Below are 23,473 nucleotides of genomic sequence, written 5' to 3'. Positions count from 1 at the left end.
GAGCATGCATTTGAAATTTTTAATGGTTTGCAAACAGTGGTTGCTATTTGACAGGATTTGCATCACACTTTTACTGTTAGAAGTAATCGATTTTTTTTCTTCAAATATTAAAAATTTTGAATAATGGTGACAGGGTTTTAAAATTCACCTGAATTCACAATCAAATGCCAAGGCATACTGGAATAGCATTCACTGGTAAAAATTTGTAAAACCTTGCACTCTTATATCAATGAACATGTTCTTTCCTCGCAGGACTGTCGCCACATATGAATGTGCAAGGCATTGCATATCTGCATATTCACTTCACTGTCGGACTCAACAAACAAACGAAATGATGTTCGTTGTGAGTTTCCACCAATATCCTGGCATGGCTCCTCTCTTCTCACAGATCAGGAACGATTCATAGCACAAGATACGGCACATCATTTTGTCAAATACCAAGGTGCTGTGTGACCGCGCCAGCAAAGAAAGGTAAAAGGTTAAATTCCCCCTTCAAAGTTGCCGTATATCCTTCTAGGTCATCACAACAATATGACACAACATGACGATTTTTGTACCAGCGTCTGACTGTTAATTCCTGAATTTCAGCTGCGCAATGTTGAGACATCACCCATGAAAGATACAGCATCAAGTCGATTATGTCTTTTACCTCTGTGAAGTCGCCACCTAATTTTTCAGTGGCTCAGCACATGTGGCATTCTGCTTCTCAGCACAAGGTCAAAAGTTCTGTTCTTGGCCACACAGCAATATTTCAATCGATGTTCAAAAGGAAAAGTGCCTAAGTACCAAATTTTCAGCGCCCATGAAAGAATGGCAGGTGGTCAAAGTTAATTCTGGGCCTTCCATTACAGCGGGCTTCATCGTCCAGGTTCATAGCTTTGGTACAAACAAATTTATTCCAACTGCAGCAGATCCCCCTGTTATAAGCACTATTCTGTTATAAATTGTCTAAAAGCTATAGTAGACAGAACTGCACCAAAATTCAAAATTGATTAATGATTCTTTTTTTTCCTTCAGCATCAATTTTCATCTCTTTTTCACTTCATTCTTGGGAATTCACTATAATTTCAAACGTTTCAATCTAGTGAATGCATCTCATGTCCCAATCAGGTTCATTATTAGTGGGCTCAACTGCGTACACGTTTCCTGGGTGTCAGTTTAGACACCGGTGCTGGTACCACATGCATGCTCAAGATGAAAGGTGAGTGAGACATCTTACCCCCTCTTGGGGTCAACCACAATGGCCCTAGGATGGGACATATTCAGAGAAACCAGCTGCCGGCGCAGTGTGGCATTGTCCAGCCGTGCCACACAGATGCCCAGGTGACCTTCGTCTGTCCAGTACAGGTTGCGGCCAGCCCAGTCCACAGCCAGCCCTTCGCAGTTGTTCAGGCCTAGCCACGAAAGAGACCACACAAAGGGCGCAGCACAGGGTCAGAAAGTGAGGGCAGCTTAGCTCCCTGTAGCATGACCGAATCTTGCTAAGGCAAAATTTGTTGCACATGTGGGGAAATTTGCCACAGTAAAATTTTCCCTGCTGTGAAATCGGCAGAAAACAATGGTATATTTGTGTGTTTGAAAGTGACCCCAGACTGATGTCCTTTACAAATTTAGTCTTCAAATGAAAAAGCTAACAAAAAGCCACTGCTGGAGTGAAAAAGGCTGCAAAACGACTGCAGCAGTAATTCTTTCTAAGCAGTAATTCTAGCAGGTCACTAACAGGGTACACAAAACAGTCTGCTGTAGCAGAAATTTATTGAAGCAGTTTTGCTATAAAGAGGTTTGACTGCACTTGTCATTTCCTTCTTTCCTGCCTGCCAACTGTATGCTTGAAAAAGAAACAATGCTTTTGTAAAAAGCCGTGCTTTTATCTCAGGCTTAATGCCACCAAGGTCTCCCACATTCAACGAAAATATATATTACCTAGACTGCTTTGTTCTATGAAACCCAAATGTCCCGAGTTTTCTTCATTTCTGGTTCTCAAGGAAAAGCTAAGAGATACGCAGCAAGCAAGGTGGAGTGCAAGTGGATACCTTTGGATGTGAAGACCTCTCGCCTGGAGCCGTCCAGACCTTGGCGTTCAATCACAAACTGCTGGGCGTCCGAATAGTAGACAGTGCGTGTCCTAGCATCATAATCCAGAGCAGTTGGGCGACTAAGGGAGCGGATTGGAGCCATCACCTCTCGCCTCAACAGTGGGGCAACATTGGACTCGGGAAAATCGTCGCTCGTCGAAATGCCCTTCACTGCGCCAGGGCGCCCTCGTGCATACAGCAAGAACTGTGCTGGAGCCTCCGCTGAAATGCAGGCATGTAAATACAATGTGAAGTTACCTATCAGTCCAAGAAGAAATAAACAACGGTGTGTTTGAACAACACCTAAACTAGCATGCTGCCGCATTGCAAAAGTAAAAAAGACCAGTGTTCATGACACTAAAAATTCAGTTTTGTTTGGACTTTTGCAGCCCCAGTTCACCTACCAACCTAACCCTTGAACAACATTTCTTTTACTTTTCATGAAGACAAGACATTAGTGTTCCCATAGCAAAAGTAGGCGTGCCGGGTAAACAGTAATTAGGCAGACACACTTAAGACTGCTTATGCGCATTCCCATAGCAGTGTGAGAATGCCAAAGCAATAAAGTGATGAGTCATGCTATGTTGCAGGATGACTGAGTCATGAATATGACCACAAGGCATGACTATGCATACTTTGTACAAACTCCATACACCTTACACTACATTATTTGTAAACAGCTGAGTCATGCGTCATAACTATGACTATGCATTGTGACTATGCTACTTGTAAAGTGCTGAGTCATGCTATGTTGCAGAATGATTATGAGTCATGACTATGACTCCATGCCACGACTTTGCATATTTTGTACAAACTCTGTACACCTTACGTTATGTTACTTGTGAAGTGCTGAGTCATGAGATGTTCAAGAATGACTATCAGTCATTAGTAATGACTATGAGTCGTGACTTTCATAGGTCATAGTATGTTAAGTTTCATCATTCATCACTATACATGATCGCTTACTAGGGGTGTGCGAATATTGAAATTTTCAAATACGAATCAAATATGAATATGAAGAAAAATGGGTTTGAATATCGAATCGAATATCAATAACTGTTCAGTACAAAAAAAAATTTCAGAAAATGATAAACAAGCAAATGTTGTTGCCCTTATTTTTTTCAAAATAGTGTATGGTGTTTACAACTAAAATAAACCAAACTAGACTGCCTCAGTACTGTTTAAAAAAAAGACATGATGTGCACAGAAATGTATACTACTTGATAAGGCAGCATAGCAGTATCCAAACTGTAATGAGGTCATGCAAAACAAAATCCATAAAATGACAAGACTGGCAACAAAAAATAACATGATGACTAGTAAAACATCATTCATTAGGAGTTCAAGGGACCGGAAGAAATGCCTGCTGCATCCGAAGGCCTCAGTTTATAAAATTACCCCCCCCCCCCTGAAAAAAAAAAGAAACTGCCGAAAATACGAAGATGCAGTAAGGCCTTATGAGGCGGCTCCATCGCGCCAACACGTGCAAGCCCGTGACGAGCCACCTGTTTTGGAGTGCTGGAAGAGCACAAATGCAAGCAAGGGGCCGGGGAACACACACTACGGTTGGAACGGTGAGGTGTTTCTAAAAAAGAAGAAGAAATCAATTTCGACGCACCAGTCGGCGTCCAAAAGCCACGCGGAGCTGGGATTGAACTACCGGTGAATGCGCGGGCCGACAGTTTCAGTTGCCGCGGGGCAGCGGCGAAGCTCAAAAACCAAAACTACGCGGCCAGGCTATTTTTTGACTTAGCGACAGGGGCCTTCCGATCGTTGTCACGCCTGCCGTTACGCCCACTAAAGAGGGGTTAGAATGCACCATGCAAGAGGCGGGATTTTTACAGGATCGCTTGCCCTATTGTGACAACTCGACATGCCCCTTCATGGGGTTCCCGCGAAATTCCGCAAGTAGGCTTTCCCGGATAGCGTAGTTTACAAAACGGGATGGCGGAGGTCACGCTCGGAGAGTTATGAAGGCGACAGGACGCATTCTTCGGATGTGGGCATTAAATATGTAAAGTATAAAGAAAGGATTAAAAAAAGCGCGATTTCGAATTGCGATTGTTCGAAGCGGGCCGTCGGCCCTCTTGTTCGCGGCACGTGTGATATGTGGGAAAGCCCACTTGCGGAATTTCGCACGAGGTCAAGCCTAGCGGCGTCGAAATTCGATCGGTCCGCGTGATGAACGGCGGAGAAGGAAGGGGATAGGACCTCTGTACTGTTTTCCTGGAATTTTAAACTCGATCATCGGCTAATTTGCCCAGTTAATGTGGTTTTGCCACGGTCGAATTTATGAAAGTCTGCGTTATTCGATCGCTGGCGAGTATTCGGGATTTTTCGAATATTCGGAAATTCTCGAATATCAATTTCTCGAATATGAATACGAATCAAATACTGTATCATACATATTCAATTCGTAGTCGAAATTTCGAATATTCGCACACCCCTATCTCTTACATGTGTTGTGACATCGTACACCGGTGTACCACATGATCTGAATTTCGTGCCATAGACGGAGAATGGCTTTTGTGCTAATGAGACATATAACACATAATGCTTTCACATTAATAATGATGCAATTTTATGAGCCTTACTCCATACAGCCTACATATCCAAGCACTGTAAGTACTATAAGAACAAATAACTTAGTGTAGTAGAAATGTTATTCATTTTCAAATGGAAAATTAAGTGCTTACATAATAATTTCATCACCTATATGCCCTTCAAAATATTGTTAGCCCTGAGCCCTGAATAGGCCCATGCATGGTTCACTTATACATTTACAATCTACTATAAGATGGTATTCCTCAATAGCCAACTGTCCTTGGAACAGCTTGAATCCTTTCATGTACAGCACAAAGACAAGCGATAGTGAACGATTTCTTGGTACCTAAGCACACGTGTTATGCCATTTCTAGCTGTTCCCAAACAACTACAAAGGAAGCAGCCTCTCATCCCGTCGTCAGCACTGCCACTTCCTCCTTGCAATGTAAGCAACACTGTACTGGTAAGCGACAAGCAATGCTTACCAACACATCGCCCCTGGTCCACCAGACGGAAGCCAGGGCGACAGATGCACTGAGCTGTCAGCCTCCCTTTTGAGGTTGAAGGTATGCACAGGTGTTCACAGTTCCCATTGTTCTGGCTGCAGGGATGATCTCCTGCAGAAAAGGAGAGCAGCAGTGTAATATAGGACTGGATGGGTTGCAACGAATCCAGCCAAAGCTCACCATCTATTTTGTATTCCTCTAAATAATAAGTGTGCAGTTGTGAGTGGTTATGCTGGCCTCTTTCATGAAACAATGCATACTTTTAACAACACATATCAAACAGCACCAAGCTTATCAATGGCAGCATAACCAAAGAAACAAAAGTAGGTAATATCATGTTCAGTATGACCTGCACCGTTCCACCAATGACTGTACTGAGGTTCACACTTGATAGGAAATCATGCGCCAGGATGCACAACACAAAACATGCAGGAAAGGAAACATGCAAGGAAACACCTTTATTTTTTTTTCCCAATTCACTGCTAGATGATAATGTTTTCAGCCCCGTCAGGTAGCACCGCTTTGGGAAATGAGCTCAGACTATGTTCAGCTGTGACTATGTGTTAAGCTCAACTATGCATTCAGCTCTGACTATGCGGGCAGAGTGGGTGAGGGAACAAACTCGGGTTAATGACATCCTAGTCGAAATCAAGAGAAAGAAATGGGCTTGGGCAGGGCATGTAATGCGAAGGCAAGATAACCGCTGGTCCTTAAGGGTAACGGAGTGGATTCCAAGAGAAACTAAGCGTAGCAGGGGGCGGCAGAAGGTTAGGTGGGTGGATGAGATTAAGAAGCCTGCAGGCAAAGGGTAGATGCAGCTGGCAAAGGATAGGGTTAATTGGAGAGACATGGGAGAGGCCTTTGCCCTGCAGTGGGTGTAGTAAGGCTGATGATGATGATGATGATGATGAAAGCAGCAAATTGTAATTCAAGAACTCATTAAAGCTGCATAAAAAATTGCCTAATTATGCTCTAGAGTTCTTAAGATAACTTTTGATATGAGACGAGCAGCTCCATGTGTGGAGCTCTGGATATGCGTTGAGCCCCGACTACACCCCGCCCCACCTGATGCGGCGTTGTGCAAGGTGGAGGCGGCAGCTGCCGCAGCCGCGTTATCATACGACTTCGAGTAATGGCGATTTATTGTAACCATTTTCAAGGCGATTTCACCTATATTTATTTCTTACTTTGGTTTCTGTCGTCCACTGCCATTTCGAGCCTCCACGCGAAAGCTGCATGTAGCAATAACCTGGATTTAATGAAAAATCACGGACTTCTTTCAATTTCAATATACCCAGGTCAAACTGTACTAATGAAGTACTGCCATCTCCTTGGCTAGATTTGAAGCCCACAAATTTTGATGAATTCTAATGACATGCACTATCTTGGCCTCAGATAGTTTGTGATATCTTCAGTTTTAGTTGACATACTCAAAATACAAAGACGGTTTTTAAAATGGGAAGGACATGTAATCTTTACTAGCAAATATCACACTGACCATTCATTATATAACATATGGTCAAACTTCAAATGCAGTTTTCTCAGTTTCATACCTTTGGTCGGTTTCCTCAACCTTAAACAGTTTTTTATCACTTCTTTTTGTTTCATAGACACAACTCTTGTACCATTTTTTTCTTCGCACAGAACTTAGGCACCCAATGCCATTAACATTTTTTCTGTATAGAACATGTAGAAATAATAATTTGCAATTAGTTTCATGAGTTGCAGTGTCAAATACTGCCACCTTTTATACTCCATATAATTTTTCAGGATGGTGTGTCTAGAGAAAAACTAAGAATGTCATCGGGTAAAGAAACTCTCTGTCCATAAATTCATGTAACTGAAAGCAGTAAAATGCAATTAAAAAATTAATTAAAGCTGCATAAGAAATGACTTAATTAGGCTCTAGGCTTTGTAAGATAACTTTCCTCGCTCAAGTATGACTGAATATTTGAAATCTACAGAGAAAAAACACATTTCTGTACAAAGGTTTCACGAGATTCTGGCCATAAATAAAAAGTTAGTTTTAAGACCACTGTACCCCCTTAAAGTGACCACAGATGACACATTTCTATTTCATGCCCTCCAAGTATTTTGCACACAAAATATAGCAGTTTGTTTTCCTTGCGAGAGACCGAAAGTAATAAATAAAACAAGAAAACATGTTGACATCACATGCAAGCTTTCAGTCAATGTTATGATGTAATGCTATAGTAGCAATCAAGTTTTGCGTACGGCGCTCCCGGTGTAATCAAAATGTACAGCTGCATGTACGCACATACAAACACGGACACATGCACATACATCTTGTAGGCACATTTGCTATATTAGACTAATCTAAGAGATTCGCTATGCAGAGCATTCATGTTTACATGCAAGTTCCAGAAATAATGAGCGGTCACTCACGGTACGGTTTTCGTTGGCGGTGGTACACATGAATGGAGAATGGCCTTGTCAGGTTGGCCTTGACAGTGCGGATGTCACTCTGGTTGTACTTATGCACAGCCACCACGGAATTGCTGTGCCAGCTGGTGACATATAGGTAGTTCTCAAACACCGTAATGCCGTAGAGGTTGCGCATCTGCGACCAGCAATAACACAATTAGATTGCGAGGGTCCACCACACACCAATACGAATTTGAGCATGTGCACTCATAATTATCCAGAATCCAAGTAAACACAGCAGTCTCCTTATAGATGCCTAAAAGAAAGTCATGAGCCATTATTATGCAAAGCACAGTGACACGACATTACTGTGCTATGTGTTTCACCATGAAGACACAATTCACATAAGCCATGTAGTTTAAAATCCTGCCTTGATTTTCTTAGAACAGTCTCTTGCTCATGCCACAGTGCCAGAACAGTTATATCACACAGAAAGTGTTGAGCAGCCCCCCCCCCCCAAAAAAAAGGCTGACAATATAGCGTGGTTAGGCCAAATCTGAATTAGGTGCACTAGCACTTCAGTTTTCACTTCGGTTTCAGCTCAAGGCTCGTTTTTCAAGGCCAAGCAGTCTTCAGACAAATATCTGCGAAAACGGACTTGAAGCTCTGCCTTAAGGGTATGACAAGACAGCATTAATGGGCTAATGCCCATAACTGCCGAACTGGTCATCTTTACTTCACATTCACAGATCGCTGGGAATCGTCACACCATTCCTGGTGCAGTGATGCAGCAGTTAAGCGACGCATCACTGCCCTGCAGTGGCAGGTGCTGCCACTTGTGGGGCTTATGAGACCCAGGCTGCTCTTATTGAGCATAAGAGTCATCGAGAGAGGCTCTGGACAGACAAACATAGATGAAATCTGAGGTTGGTTGTTTTACTGCTCGTGCATTAAAAAAAAGAAAAGAAAATTATCAGAAAAAAGTTTGCTCACAGGGGCCCCTCGAAAGACAGTGGTGCGCCTTGAGCCATCGTAGCTGATGCGTTCCACCATATCGAGGTAAGTGTCAACCCAGTAGACCTCCTCCCTGGGCAGGTCAACAGCGATCCCAAACGGGTAGACAATCTTCTGCTCCACGAGTTTGGTACGCTCGGTTCCATCCAAGCGAGCGCGCTCCAACACCGGCGCTGCACTGCCCCACTCCGTGACAAACATGAACCTGAAACCATGCAATAGGTAGGCCAGAAGACAGATGTTAATTGTGCATAAATACTACAGAAAGAATTCAAATAAAGGCAAAAATACAGAAAAATAAATGACTTCCTAAGAGATCAAATTACAGTTGATTACACTCAAATCCATTCATATCAAACTCGCATCAAAAGGTCTATTAGTTCGAATAGTGTGCAATTCTACATAAAAGTGGCAGTGTATTTAACTACTAGATGCAAATACACTGAGGTGGGAAAAATGCTTGATGTCAAGGCCACCTACTACGTACATATTACTGAGTGAAATGTTTTCTGTTTCTTCATCTTCATTGCTTCAGAGATCTCATCAATAGCTACCGAACAGCTGAGACTGCAATTGTGACGAGCCATACTGAGTGCACAGAGCACATTAAGTACATCAAAACAGGTATTACTTTAGGAACTCTTCACCTAATTAATGAAAATATCTCGAATATTAATTGCCTCAAATTACAAAATCCAGCCTGAAGCTGCAAAATGAAAGTTTTGTGACCCAACGGCTTAATAGTGAATTTTAGTTAACTGGTTTGCTAATCAGCGAGCACAATACATTTGATTACAACCACTGCTGCAACCAATATGCTATTGAGAAAGAATCTGTTTTTCTTTAGTTTTCCATTTTCAGAGACAATGCACGTAAGAAATTAAGTTAGTCTTCACTAAAACCGAGCGACACTGTGTGTGCCAGTTTGCGCACAGGACACAGATGCAGATAAGCCTTGCAATATCAGGTAAGGATGCATATAAGCCTCGCAGGAAACTTGCTAAGCAAGCAGGCATCAAGGTGTCTCTTCCGCTGTCTTGCTCGCAGGAGAACAGCCAGCAGTGTAGACGAGGAGGAGACAAGGCGTTAGGCCCAGCTGATGGTTAAGATGACTACGTTCCACTTCCAATGTTTTTATTCTATCGCATTCTTCAACTGACTTGCCCAGTTTGTTTCCAAATCTTCCTCCTGCCTTTGCTTAACACCCCTCCTGTCCTAGGGGGTGCCGGTGGCACCAGCTGACAACAGGAAGAAAGAGGAGCTGGTGCTCACCCCTTGAATGGGTCCAGAGCAATGCCACGGGGTTTGCTCAGTCCAACGTCGATCACTGTGATGCACACAGAGAGCGACGCATTGCACAAAAATATGGTCTCCCGCACATCATCCAGGAAGTACCAGTTGCCGGACACCCAGTCCAGGGCCATTTGATTGACAGCTGGAGAACAGAAAGGACACAACACTGCATTACCTCAGCGGCAAGATCTGCCCTATCACTGGCAATGACACCAAAGCAGTACTGAAACAGGACAGCTCACCAACCTACACATTTCAGTTCCATTGCTACTCCATGGCATTTGAGACTGACCCAGTTGAAGGTAGCAAAGAAAGAAGAACAGCATAATTTTTCTTATCACCATAATACTGTATTAGCTGAAATAAGACACATCCAGTGACAGGCTTTTACCTACACATTTGAAAAAAAAAAAAAATTATATGCACGGCAAAAGCACTAACGATACTTGACCAGTATAGATTATTTTCTAGGGATGCACTGAAATCAGCTTCGACCGGAGCACCAGTACACGTGCTCAAGGCTCTCCTAGAAGTGCTACTGCGCCTGATATGATCAGTTCAGTTGCCAGAATATTACAAGAATCACAAAAAGTAAACACAAACTCAATTAGTCCAAGGGTAATTTTTAAACAAGCTCATTACTTTCAGACATTAACACCCCTTTAACACAAAGCAGCACCTAGTGCAGAGCCAAATTCGCAGAGTTTCAATCTCAGCTAAAGAATGGCATCATAGTTCTTTTCCTGAAGGATTGAACGGCCTGTTATTGCAATGACAGCCTTGCGTATTTTGACACAGCCAAGTGCATGCACACAGTTCAGACAGCAATGCTATGCAGTCAATCAACAACTCACAAAAATAATAAAAAGGAACCTTCTTTTGATATGTGTGGATATACTAAACAATTACATGACAATAAACCAAATCTGAGTAAAAAATTTCCCACCCATAAATTTATTTCGATCACATGTGGCACTACTGCTGCACACAAAATGCACAAACACTCTTAACACGATTGTAGTACCAGGATATGAACACCTACACATCGTGAACACCTTTTTTGTTGTGTTAAAGGGAGACACGGCTCTTTGCGGCTGAAAATTGGTAAAAAAATCGGATTTGGTCAAATTGGTCAAGAAATCGGCGCTGAATAAAGATCAGCTAACTAGAAATCAACACAGCTAACAAGAAATCAACACAAAAACACTTTTGACCATGGGTTTCATTACTGACAAGCTATCGTATGTGCTTGATTAAAGAGAAATTAAAATGGCTGCTCACTTGTCAGAGAAAAAGAATCTTTCAGCTTCAAGTTCCACCGCACATCCAGTTGCGAGACGAGGGCACACTGCAGGACAGTCTCATTTCCTTCATGGTTTATCTGCGTGGTTCAAAGCATAAGCATGTTACCAATGTAGAAAAGCCACGGGCAAAAAAGAATTGTGCAGTTCACTGTTTGATATAATAAGGAAACAGTGGAGCTTAAAGTGTTGCTAACAGTCTTTCTGCACACTAGGAACAACGTAATACCCTAGCTCAGAGGTCCAATCCAAGCAATTCAAATAACTTGACTTTGTCAAATACCCAATGCCATAAAAGAAAAACATATATTCAGCAAGCCTCTAAAATCACATTTATTAAACATAAACCTCTATGCATGTGTGCTTGCTTGGTTTGTGCATTACTGTCTAATAATTTATGTGATGGAACAAATTTTCTAAAAAAATGAATTTTATCCATTATTACTGTGCTATAGTATTTTGTATTCATCCTATGTAATGCTTTACCTGCCTTTGTACTGAATGTCAGTAACATCCTGCATCCAGACAAAAGAAACAGCTGCTGGCTACCGAGTTCAACAGTGCCCTGAGTATTCTTTGTACCGCAGATGATGTAAATAAATTTCTTATTCTTCGACCCCAGCTGAAAACCAGGGTTCGATAACATGCATTCCAAAGAAACAAAGCAAGTGCAATACCCAGCAAACAGTCTTGTTCATGTGGTTGAAATCCATGGCCAAGCTTTCTTTGACTGGAACTATGCTGCTGTTTCCATCAACAGAGGAACCGTCCAGGCGAATGTGCTGAATGTTGACCGAGTTGGCAAACAGAAGTGTGGCATCCTCACCTTCAGGAACTAGAACAAAGAAAACACATAGCAATAATGAATGCGGCACTGAATAATAAAAAAGCTAATTTATTTTACTGTCAATTACCAGACATGTGCCCTGCGAGAAACTATGCCTTCAGCAAAACAGGGTTAACGTAAAGAAAAAAATTCGCTTGTCGTAATACGAATTTCTGCAACAGCAGGGATGATGAAAAATACTGATGCCAGTTGGAGTGTTCAGTAACTCTAGCCAGGGAAGTGGGATGTCAGCTGAATTTATGCAATATGTCATCTAAGCTTATGTTAATGTTCATGTTAGTGTTGTTGTCAATCACAAATAACTTTCATTGATTCATGCAAGAGGTTTCACAAAGAGCTGCCAAAATTCAAGCCAGACTGCTTGGAGTGGTGCACACAGGTGAGGCTACGAGCAAGCAAATCCCACTTGTCCCGCGCATGGGCTGTTCTCTTCAGCAGAATCGACTTGGCACGCATGATAACAAACACAAAAAGAATAGAGACAAGAAGCGTTAACACACCATTAATTCCAAAGCACTGACTCCCAACAGCCTTGTAGCCTGAAACACAGCTGCAGTTGTGGGAGCCTTTGGGTCCACTGGTGCAGTTCTAGTACAAGTAAAAAACACACAGTCAGAGAGACAAGTCACAACACTCTCTCCTTGGCACCCATTACTACTCTAAATCACTTGCTGAAAGAAAGGGTTCACAGAAGCAGCACTCTTGCATGCCTGAACTGAAGTTATAAAACAATACACAGTGGAAAACATGAACAGTCTATCTGATAATAATTTTACAGACAAAAAAAACAAGAAATTCCACCCAAACTTCAGCATAAGTCACATGTGATGCAGATACACCAAGCTTCGAGTCTAAGAAGCAAATGCACAACATATGCAATCATCTTAAGTGTTCCTTTGGACAGGATGCAGCCAGATACCAAAGAAGAAATATAAAATGAAAACAGATGCACAGGTCAATCTCAAGCATAGAAGGGGAAAAATAAAAGCGTGAAATGACCTGGTCGCAGGTGCCAGGAACACTGCAAGGGTCTGCATCGACGCACAACGAAGGCATCTCCCGGTGGGGCTCCATGCCCTTCTTGCAGAAGCAAACTGGGCCCTGGGGCCCTGGCTTGCAGCCGTGGTCACAAGAGGCATTGGCACACTGAGCGGTCTCCGCTGCAGAGTTCAGGAGCAGAAAGACAGACATCATTAATTTCCGAGAGCCCGGCATACAACTATGTCGCTGGCTATGTGCTCAAAACAAGCAAGCGTCGTTAGGGAATGCCTTATGTAATTTTTAAGACCTGCTTTAAGTAAGTATTTTTGGGGCATACATTAATGTCGAGGTCAACACCTGCATTTTCGGTTAGAAAGTAGAGACAACACTGGAGCATGTTTAAGCCACCTAAGATAAAGGCCAAGGCTGGCCACGAACCATTATTTGTGGCCAACCTTGGCCTTGTCACAGACAAGTGTCGCATTCTTCTGCCCCATATAAGCACTTCACCTCTTGCTTTGTGTGACAGGATGCCAATACTATTTCTGAGCAAATTTAATGACAATTCCTGCTTATGTGCCTATAATTCAAGAGGCAGAATAATCATGCTGAATGAATCGAAGATCCCCAAATTTGAAGGTGAAGTGCCAAAACACATCCCTGAATGCAACAGCACTATGGCTCTGAAGTACTGCTGTGTAAAAACACAATACACCCCAGAGGAACCACGAATCCTTTGGCCAAAATCAGAAATAAATATTAACGCTTTGACGGGCAAGCAAAATTCTCAGACAGCTAATTGTCCAGCACATAAATGGGCTCTCACGCAGTGGCTCATATATCTGCGGACAGCAGTTGCTGATTTTAGCACATGCCTATGAAATCATTTTGGAATGCCACTCACAGCAGAAGGGGCCTTCATCAGAAAAGTCGGGGCAGTCGTTGTGGCCATCACACAGCACAGCAATTCGCCGACATGTGATACCGTCATGACACCGGAAGTAGTTCTGTGGGCAGCTGTTGCCCAGATGACCTGATAAAAAATGACACAAAGAAAATAAGTGCATTAGAGTATAAGAAGAAAAGAAACGGCTCAGCCAAAACTGTTATCACAAGTAGAAGAGCTTTGAACAAAAACACCGTGCAGAGACAATGCACATGTTGCTACTTAACTACAGAAGACTCCCTCTAAAACGAACTTGAGAACGATTCATTACGCCCTTTGGAAGGCCAGTATTTCCAGAAATTCCGAGCTGCACCTGTAGCCAACCATTCGGTTGTTGTGGGGTTTCAGCCTTTCTACGACTACCTCTCTCTTGCCAAAGAAATCCACAGTGCTTGCCAAGGATTGCCCACAACCCTCAAGTTTGTGGCAAAGACTGTTGTTATGCTTTTAGAGAGAGCCTTATTCCAGGTCATACAAAAAGGTGACCCGCAAATTCATCACTGCTTCTTCCAGGCTGAAGAATACGCAACACTGTTCAATTATGGACTACTTCATGCTGCTGCTCTCTATCTGCATGTAAAGCAACACAGTGAAGAATCGCTCAGCAACTTAGTGCTCTGTAATACTAGTCAGTGTGGCATGGCGAGTGTTTTTGTTAACCAACATGCACAATTTAAACAGTGCATGCTGGGCACATTCTCTTTTTTTTTTGCGACGTTTACGCAAAACTAAACAAGGACCAATGAACTGTTCAACTTATCAGTCTAAACGAGTTAACGAGAGTCAATCTTAGACTTAATCTCACTTAACTGCAGAGTACACATATACTTCTGAGCAAATAAGATAAAAAAATATAGAAACCAGTAGAAATAAAACAAGTAGGAATGCATATCAACATTCAAAAAAGGCAAACAGCTGCTACTGAAGTCTGAAAAGCATTATGCCTATTTTTTTTTAAGGCTCTTCAATATTATGTACAGACACTGCAATGCTTCGCTCTCACTTCAAAGTGCATGAAGTTCCTACAGCTAGAATGGAGTGCATCATGAGCCAGGCTCAGATGTTGCAGTTTACCTGCCTGCTAACTGCAGGAATGACCCATGCTATAGCGAGAGTATCTTAAATCAACCAGGAAAAGGGAAAGGCTAAAGTCTAAGCCTGTGAAACTTTCCTTAAAGCGATGTTAAGATCCGCACAGCCATACTAGTTTGTGCAAGTTGCTATAAAACCAGAATAAAAGATTTCTTTGCAGCCTACTAGAAAAGGCAATCATTATGTAATTAACAGAAAATGTCAACGACCTATGCAGTCATGAAGAGTATGTGAAAAAAGCTTCTAGACTCTTTGCCCCCACCCTTACCGATGCTAAAAGTTTTGCATAGGAACCATACGCTGATGTCGCAAAACAAGGAGGAGGCAAGTGCCGCACTGCCTGAGCTAGTTCCACCCAAAAAAATTGGCCACAACATGCAAAGCCTGCTCAGTATGTCACCAAAGACAAGCCACTCACAGCGCCGTGCATCTTCATCGGATGTATCTGGGATGAGGTCGTCCGTGAAGCCACAGTCTGACTCGCGATCGCAGACGAAACCCTTCGGGATGCATCGTCTGGTCAGAGCACACTGGAACTGCCCCGATGCGCATGTGCTGGGAGCTGAAACATACAAAAAAGAGGCAAAGGCTAGCAAGACGCGCATATATATGCACCAGCAGCCACTCTCCACACACTGTAAAACAAATCACTACCGTGGTCCCATCATTTTTCGTGTCACCAGCTGGATACACCAGGTCCAATTTGAAGGATTCTCCAAACAGCCCTGAAAAATCGCACACTATTCTTTCACGTCTAAGAGTACTATTGTAATTAAGGTGCGTCTACCACATATCGGGAACCCTTGAAAAGACATGCATACGTTCTGTCCAAATGTAGAAAAACTCTACAGAGGTACCCTCTGCCACCACACTAGATTTTAAATAACTTGTAAATTCTGGTTTTTCAGCCTGCAAAGTGAGCTTGTCACATTCAGTACTAAAGAGTCTATACAAAATTTTTTATATAAGTACACCTCGGATTCAGTAAAGTAACATAAAAAAAAAGAAACTATACATACTATATATATTGAGCAAAACTCATTTTTCCAACACTGCATTAACATGCTGCTGTAGCAGGCAGTTTGCAACTGCCAAACGCAATGTGTGTGTGCTTCATTCCTGGTCTCAGAAAGCGTAACGTTAACCATGACCCAAAGAGGCCTCAGTCCTAAACTGCACCAATGCCACCGTTTATAAGTGCTTTTCCCTCTACATTAAAATTGGAACTCTGCATATGTGTGTCATTACCTTTCTTGCCCCTGTCCCCACTGCACTGTGCATTGTAGTCATAGTGTAAGCTGACAACAGCCTCATAATACACTCAGCACCCGTTCATGAACATTAATGTCAATAACATCATAATCACCATCATCATCCTGACTATGCCCACTGCAGGGCAAAGGCCTCTCCCATGTCTTCTTGTTAACCCTGTCCTTTGCCAGCTGCGGCCACCGTATCCCCGCAAACTTCTGAATCTTATCTGCCCAACTAACTTTCTGCTGCCCCCTGCTCCGCTTGCCTTTTCTTGGAATCCATTCCGTTACCCTTAAGAACCAGCGGTTATCTTGTCTTCACATTACATGCCCTGCCCAAGCCCATTTATTCCTCTTGATTTCGACTATGATGTCAATAACCCGCGTTTGTTCCCTCACCCACTCTGCCTGCCAACTTCCAGTGTCTTAACGTTACACCTATACACCTATATTTTTTCTTTCCATAGCTCACTGTGTTGTCCTTAACTTAAGCTGAACCCTTTTCATTAGCCTCCACGTTTCTGCCCTGTAGGTGAGTACTGGTAAGATACAGCTGTTGTATACTTTTCTGTTGAGGGATAATGGTAAACTGCCATTCATGACCTGAGAGAACCTGCCATATATGCTCCACCCCATTCTTATACTTCAAGTTATTTGCCTCTCATGATCCAGATAAGCGGCCACTACCTGCCCTAAGTAGACGTATTCCCTTACTAATTCTAGCACCTCGCTATGAACTGTCAACTGCTGTTCCCTTGCGAGACTGTTGGACATTATTTTGGTTTTCTGCATGTTAATTTTAAGAGTTACCATTCTGCTCTGCCTGTCTAACTCATCGATCATGCTTTGCAGCTCATCTCCTGAGTGACTTAACAAGAAAATGTCATCAGTGAATCGCAAATTTAGGTATTCTCCATTAACACTCATCCCCAACTGTTCCCAATCCAGGCCTCGGAACACCTCCTGTAAACAGGCGGTGAATAGCACTGGCAAGGTCGTGTCTCCCTGCCTGCACCCTTCCTTATTGGAATTTTATGTTATGTTATTGAACACTGTTATGTCAATAACAGTATTCAGCATTACTGCACAGTGGGCCAAAATCTACAAAAACACTTGTAACGCGTAGAAGTACAACTTAATGGCCAGCAGAAATGTTTACTACACTAAGTACCTCCTCTTCAAAACTCCCTCTACAGCTGTAACTTGTATAATGCAGAGAGAGGCTGGCAGAAAATGTTAGTCTACCATATCAACCTTAGCTCAGAAACAAATTACAAGTTAAGCTCTATTTCAGATCAGGTGAAAATTCTTTTTAACGATACACAATTCTGCCTTTCCAGGAAATATAAGAATGACCAAAATAGGGTTGTAAATACAGTTACAAGCAATCAGGGCTCACGTGCGATGGGGCTTAAGAGTGTTGGGCCCCTACCAGTTGTTATCGCAGGATGCTTCAGCATGTGACCAGGCAATGAACACTACACAGGTGGAAGGAGTTTTGTCCGAATAGTTTTATAGGTGAAGAGCGAACTGAAAACATGCACCTCAACATCATTCCCCATTTAGCAAACTTATCTCCACTAGTAGGGTAGCCACCAATTGTCACATCTATATACCGCACACACGGTAGCAGCCAACTGTCTTTGAAACCTGGGAAAGGATATTGGAACATTAATTCTAAAGTTAATCATGAAAAGCAATTACACTAATTAAGCAATCATTGTATGCATATATGGAGAGAAAAACAATAGGCATAAATGAAAAGAGAAGCTTCCAAGCCCTGCATGCAATTATTAAACATTTTGTACTAAACCGTACAGTTCAAATCATGATAACGCTTCTGCAGTTAAAAACAGGGATGCCATCAGCACCAACTGAGGGAAAGTGATGCTGCTTACATAGAGGCATCTACCTTTGGCTTATGAAAGGCTCACAGCATGTGCAAGGTATACGATGTTCAAATTTTCAACACTGAAATTACTCTTGGAAGAAAATAAATAAGAAGGGACACACATCAGCATGCCCACTTGTGTGATTGCACATCGGGTTGACACAGTCCGTTCTTTAAATCCTGCAATATGCTTTCCAAAGTTGGAGGAGACTGGTAGCCACTGTGCATGCGGTAGCATGTGTTACTCAGGATTTAACCTTCTTGGAATGAAAAATAAAAAAGATGAACAGGGGATGAGCCTAACATTTAAAGAAGAAAAAAAAAAGACCACATTACACAGCCGAAAGCAGTTTTACTCACCGCCAGCAAACAGGCAGGAAGATGACGCACAGGAAGATGACAAACAACTAGGTCGTCTCTTCCCACTTTATCAGTAGCTAGGATAAGGGTCCTATGACAGCGTCTTGGGCTAAGACCATGACGGCTGTTTTGTTAAGCATAAACAAGCAGGCAGGATTACAGCTCCTCCAATATTTTTCTTTTCTTGCTCTTGGTTCCAAAACAGCAACAATGTTTACAAGTTTAGCTGCATGATAAATGCTGCTCAGAACACAAGCTTGCGATTCGGAATAATGATTATGTGATTTAAATAAAGCCTGTAGCAAAACTGTCTTGCATGGAAAGTGCACAGAAAAATAATATTTTCTATAAGCCAGATAACAATGATGACATATATGACCATATATGTAGTTCGTGGCAAGACTGAAAAAATCTGTGCAAAATATGAAAATCATGAACTAGGGATGTGAAGTAACGAGCACATGATTCCAAGACACCACACATACAAATATGCGCATTCTAATTGCTTGTGTAAATTGAAAGCTGCCATTTACCCTGCCAACTATAAATACAGAGCAAAGAAGCTGCAGAAATGAAGGAGGCTATCCTGGAAAAAAAAAAAAAAGTCATTCAAGTAAAGTCATCCCTTAGCACTATGTGCAGAGGAGACGAGTTTTTATCATTGTAATAACTGACAGACTGAACCACTTTGAACTTCTATACAGACATACCCTCTGCAAAAATCAATTAGAAGGGCTCACAGCTCAGTCCAGCAGTACATATAACCGTCTGGAAGGGAAAGCAGCTGCAGGGCCTTCAATAAAGTGCTGCGAAACAACAAGATGCATGGTAGACATCGACTCACCACAATCCTCAGGCTCATCTGAGCCATCTGCACAATCTGGGGAGTAGTCACACTTCCACTGCTTTGGTATGCAGCCCTGCCCATCGGCACAGGCAAACTGAGTATCCGGGCATTTCACTGCAGGCAGCAGAGACAGCAAAGTTCAGGCCTTCTCATTTGTGGTTCGAGACCAAGAAAAGTGGCTCTCATCGATGAAGCAATTTGTGACAGGGAACATGACTCCTGTGCTCTATAAACATGGGCACTAAACAGTTCACTAGCTTTTTCTAAATTGGCTGCTGCAGTGTAACTTCACATCTCGTGTTCATCTTGCTGTTTTGATATGTCGTTTGCTTCTTTGCTGTCTGCAACGGGGCAAGAATTTAAACCCTACAGTGGTTCAGTTTGTGTTCTGCTCAAACCAGTATCACCTATTTCATCAGCAGAGCTGAATGGTCCTTGCATATACCACCTTTTGTTCTTACATACTGCGCTCTGTGTTATGTGACAATATGCTATTATCGCAGCAGCTGTTTCTACTTCCAGTTAATAAAGTATCTTTTATGCCTCAAAAAAGAAAGAAGAAAAAAGTTATAAATCAGTGCCATATTCTGAAAGGCTAACAACAACAGTACATGTGATTACACAGACGGTAAGAAATACTTTTTGATGTGCGAAATGAAGCCAGTTTAGAAATAATTATTGGGACTGCACACTGAACCCAGACGAAAACACTTATTTCCACCTTGTTAATCAAGGTTGTATCCTGGGTGTTGATTGAATACTCAAGCAGTCATAACTTTACAAACTCTCGAAGTAGAAAAGCGACCACACATTGACCTAAAAACTCACTTATCCCAAAATAAAGAAATCCACAGCCATACATTGGAGCACAGCTTGTGACCAAGAACTTCTATATATTTCCGTTTTTTTTTTAAATCAACGTGGCCTACTTTCAGCATTCTGCTTCCAAAGGGTGAATTTTCCATCGCATAACTACAGTGTAAAACCAAAACACACCTGAAAAGTTGTTTCTTCTGTGTATATATCTATAACAATTGCTTAAGGAATTGAGAAACAATAAAGTTCGGTTGGTAACATTTTAATCTCATCAATCAGTTCAAAAGACGATTATGCCTCTGGTAATGTCGTGCAACGCAATGCCACACAGCTGTAAAACTGCTCATTTCACCTGCAGCATCACTGTGCAAACAAATAAGTGATATCCCAAATTATAAACAAGTACAGCTAATCACCCTGTCTCAACCAAAGGAACCAACGAATGTCCGTGAAATGTCCTCGGGAAAGGGGTTTATTAAAGCGCACGCATGAGTTGAGTGCTTCCTGTGTAGTACTTGAGTGGAGTAGTACTCGGATGCGTGCGTACACCCGGTATAAGAGAGGCGACGCGCGTCAAACAGATAATCCCGGGGCTATCGATCGGCTCCAGCTCTATAAATCATTTTCTTGGCATCGCGAAGAACGGCCGTCGTGGGTACAGAAATAATACGGCTGACAGCAAAGCGCGTTGAACACTGCGATCGATGTTTGCTCGCGACCATGGCTCAAGCGAACACAACGCTTGCTTCTCCACCTTCATGGCACGACGACCAACACAACGATCGCCGACGGCACAGACGCCTTGCATCCCTGATCCGCGAATACGCCATGTCACTATCTGTCAGAAACTTCGCAGAAAATCGCGGCGCGGCGCGAAGGACGGCGGGTTTCTGGTGCGCAGACCGCGCATTTCACGGCTTCACTGCCGTGCGTAGGAGCACTTGATCCCAATCGAATGAGTGGAAGAAAACACGTGAAGGGAAACGACCTCGCCAATAATAACGGAGCGGATACGAGACCGAACGAAGCATCGACGGCAGACGACAGCGCGGCGCTGAAGATAGTGACAACCAAATAGGAGCAGCCAATTCCGAGATAAGCTAATGAGTCGCAATTCGCGCGGGCGTTAATAATCTCCCTCTCAAGAAACACCGCCTCGCCTACTCTCACACAAGCGTTGCTCCTGCTCGCTGTGCACAGTGGACGACGCAATCTTAAAGCGCCCAGCGGAGTGTTTAACGAACACTTTGCGACCACGGGACGCAAAAGCAGCATGATAAGACAGCCAAACAGTGTACGCAAAGGGCTCCGCCAAAAGAAAAACATCGCCCTTCTGCGTTTTTATGCACTCGCGCCAGCTCTGACAGTCAGCTGCACAAGCGTCTGTTGTCTCCAAGCGGTGGTCGTCGCAATTGGCCGCGCGTATTACGAGCCTCAACGAAGTAACACTCGCGAAAGAAGTCAAGACAGTACATCCCACCAACCTCGCGCCGTTTCTGTCGTCGAATCAGCTGTCAGGGCGACTGTGAACACCATTGAGAGGAGCACGGCGCTCGCCAAGGTAGTGGCAGCAGCCATCGGCGTTGGCTTGGGCATCCCAAATGGTTTTCGCGCACAGATCATGCAGTTTTTTTAGGCATGATTCCCGCGCCACCTTCACGAACACAACACGAGCGTACAATCGTGCCACGCGTGCACACGACGCAGTGTATCACGTCTGTCAGAACGCCGCGGCAGCCCCCGCTTCTCGCAAACGACACAGCACAAGCAGCACAAGTTGCTCTGGAGAGCGCTAAGCCTAAATCTGTTAAAAAACGCCGCGCTCCGCAGCGCCAGCCAGCGCTGAAACAAACAACCAGTCGACGTAGCGGCTCGTCACGCGGTCTCCACGAACTGCTGTAGCAGACGCCTGCGTGATAATGAACTGATATAAAGCATGACCGCGCAAATTTCTGGGTACAGCATGCAAACTTCGGCCTCAAAACAGCGTATGATACAGCAGAGACAGGGTGCATTCTGGAACTTCCCTGTCCTAGATCACTCTCTCATTAGCCTCGGAAATTGATGCGTGCGTATCAGTCATCCGTGTGACACATAACCTTGAAGAGACTCGTGCACCCCGCCGAGGACACTCCAACTCTCTTCCGCGAATTGGCGCCGGCTAATTGCTTTGCTTGAAGTCGCGTGTGGCGTCAAAGGCATGAGTGCGATGCACACGCTATGCGGGATTTCGCCTGAAACCATAGCATTCTTTTATTTCAATATTTGTCACAACTTGCGCATTTGTGCGTATATGTGGTTTATATCTTAATTCGATCACGTATTCGTAGGTTTTGTTATTCGTAAGGTCGAAAGCAATTGAAGCGCACGTTTTCGCAATGCGAGTGTCATTCGTTATATCGAAAAATGTGAGTTAACAGCTTGAAAATGCAGAGAACAAAAAAAAAAAAGATGGCTGGCCAACAGACCCGTGCTTTAGTTTTGCGCATGCGAGCTGTACATTGAGTGCATTTACATTGTAAAATGTTCACAAATTTAATGATGACATGGTGTGTACGCAAACGAACACGTACGACTAATTATAAAGCTCGCAACAAGGAGGTATATATGGGAGCTGGTCCTGGCAATGCCTATATATTTTTGTCCATTGAGTTTTTTTTTTTTTTTGGAATCACACTTGAAACTGCATTCTAGCTCTTAGCAACAGTTGTCGACATGCACGAACCTTGAATTTCCTATGTCATGTACAGGACGTAATTGGTGTACAAGTGGACGGCCATCTGCTCGATCGTGACCACTACTGCACGTGGCTGCAACGTCACCCAAACTACCACAACCCATGCATGTCGGGCCAAGCTGTAAAGGGAAGGGCGGAAGTGGCTTATTATGACGAAAGGCGAGCGGCACCGAGTTTAGCTATTTTCGGAGCCCGTGGCTGACTGCCAACAGTGGCCGACCGAACCCTTCGTGAAGAAAGCAACAAGCGGTGATCGTTTGCAGTGACTGCAAGCACAATGAGATTCCTTGTTACGGCCATAAGTTGCCCTCCGTACCGTTCGCTCGACCGTTGTAGACTAAACGTTAGGGGGGGGGGGGGGTCATGAATTAGTGAAACACAATAAACATATATGCACGTGAGCGGAAAAAAGTTTTTCTGATAAGCGTTAACTATGATAAAGCAAAGAGCGTACGTGTTTCACATTGGATCCTCTCCACAAACTGCAGGTGAATTCCCTACTGCTTAGGCCGCGACATCACAAGTTATGTCAGTATCTGTGTTGATTTCGGATTTTCAGCAACTTTGCGCTCCAGGATGACGGAA

The 23,473-nt window shown here is 43.3% G+C and overlaps 1 protein-coding gene across 2 annotated transcripts in view; it reads right to left on the bottom strand.

Annotated features, from left to right (window-relative positions):
• Positions 1–22,004, bottom strand: part of LRP1 (LDL receptor protein 1) — a 116,585-nt gene extending 94,581 nt beyond the window's left edge. The window contains exons 1-14 of one of the 2 annotated variants that reach the window (XM_077658528.1): positions 21,636–22,004; positions 19,333–19,449; positions 15,403–15,546; positions 13,851–13,979; positions 12,965–13,125; positions 12,466–12,553; positions 11,796–11,953; positions 11,099–11,198; positions 9,797–9,959; positions 8,504–8,729; positions 7,532–7,706; positions 5,105–5,236; positions 2,034–2,297; positions 1,220–1,394 (exon numbers count right to left, since the gene is read on the bottom strand). In XM_077658528.1, the coding sequence (XP_077514654.1) occupies positions 1,220–1,394; positions 2,034–2,297; positions 5,105–5,236; positions 7,532–7,706; positions 8,504–8,729; positions 9,797–9,959; positions 11,099–11,198; positions 11,796–11,953; positions 12,466–12,553; positions 12,965–13,125; positions 13,851–13,979; positions 15,403–15,546; positions 19,333–19,449; positions 21,636–21,774 (2,171 nt within the window). In that variant the 5' untranslated portion in view covers positions 21,775–22,004. The remainder of the gene's footprint in view (positions 1–1,219; positions 1,395–2,033; positions 2,298–5,104; positions 5,237–7,531; positions 7,707–8,503; positions 8,730–9,796; positions 9,960–11,098; positions 11,199–11,795; positions 11,954–12,465; positions 12,554–12,964; positions 13,126–13,850; positions 13,980–15,402; positions 15,547–19,332; positions 19,450–21,635) is intronic. The other variant, XM_077658530.1, reaches the window with a different exon arrangement.
• Positions 22,005–23,473: the final 1,469 nt, after the last annotated feature.

This window comes from Amblyomma americanum, chromosome 3, assembly GCF_052857255.1.
Source record: "Amblyomma americanum isolate KBUSLIRL-KWMA chromosome 3, ASM5285725v1, whole genome shotgun sequence".
In the NCBI taxonomy this organism is placed as follows: domain Eukaryota; kingdom Metazoa; phylum Arthropoda; class Arachnida; order Ixodida; family Ixodidae; genus Amblyomma; species Amblyomma americanum.
The sequence above is the reverse complement of the archived record's forward strand: the minus strand, read 5'-3'. Positions and strand labels throughout refer to the sequence as shown.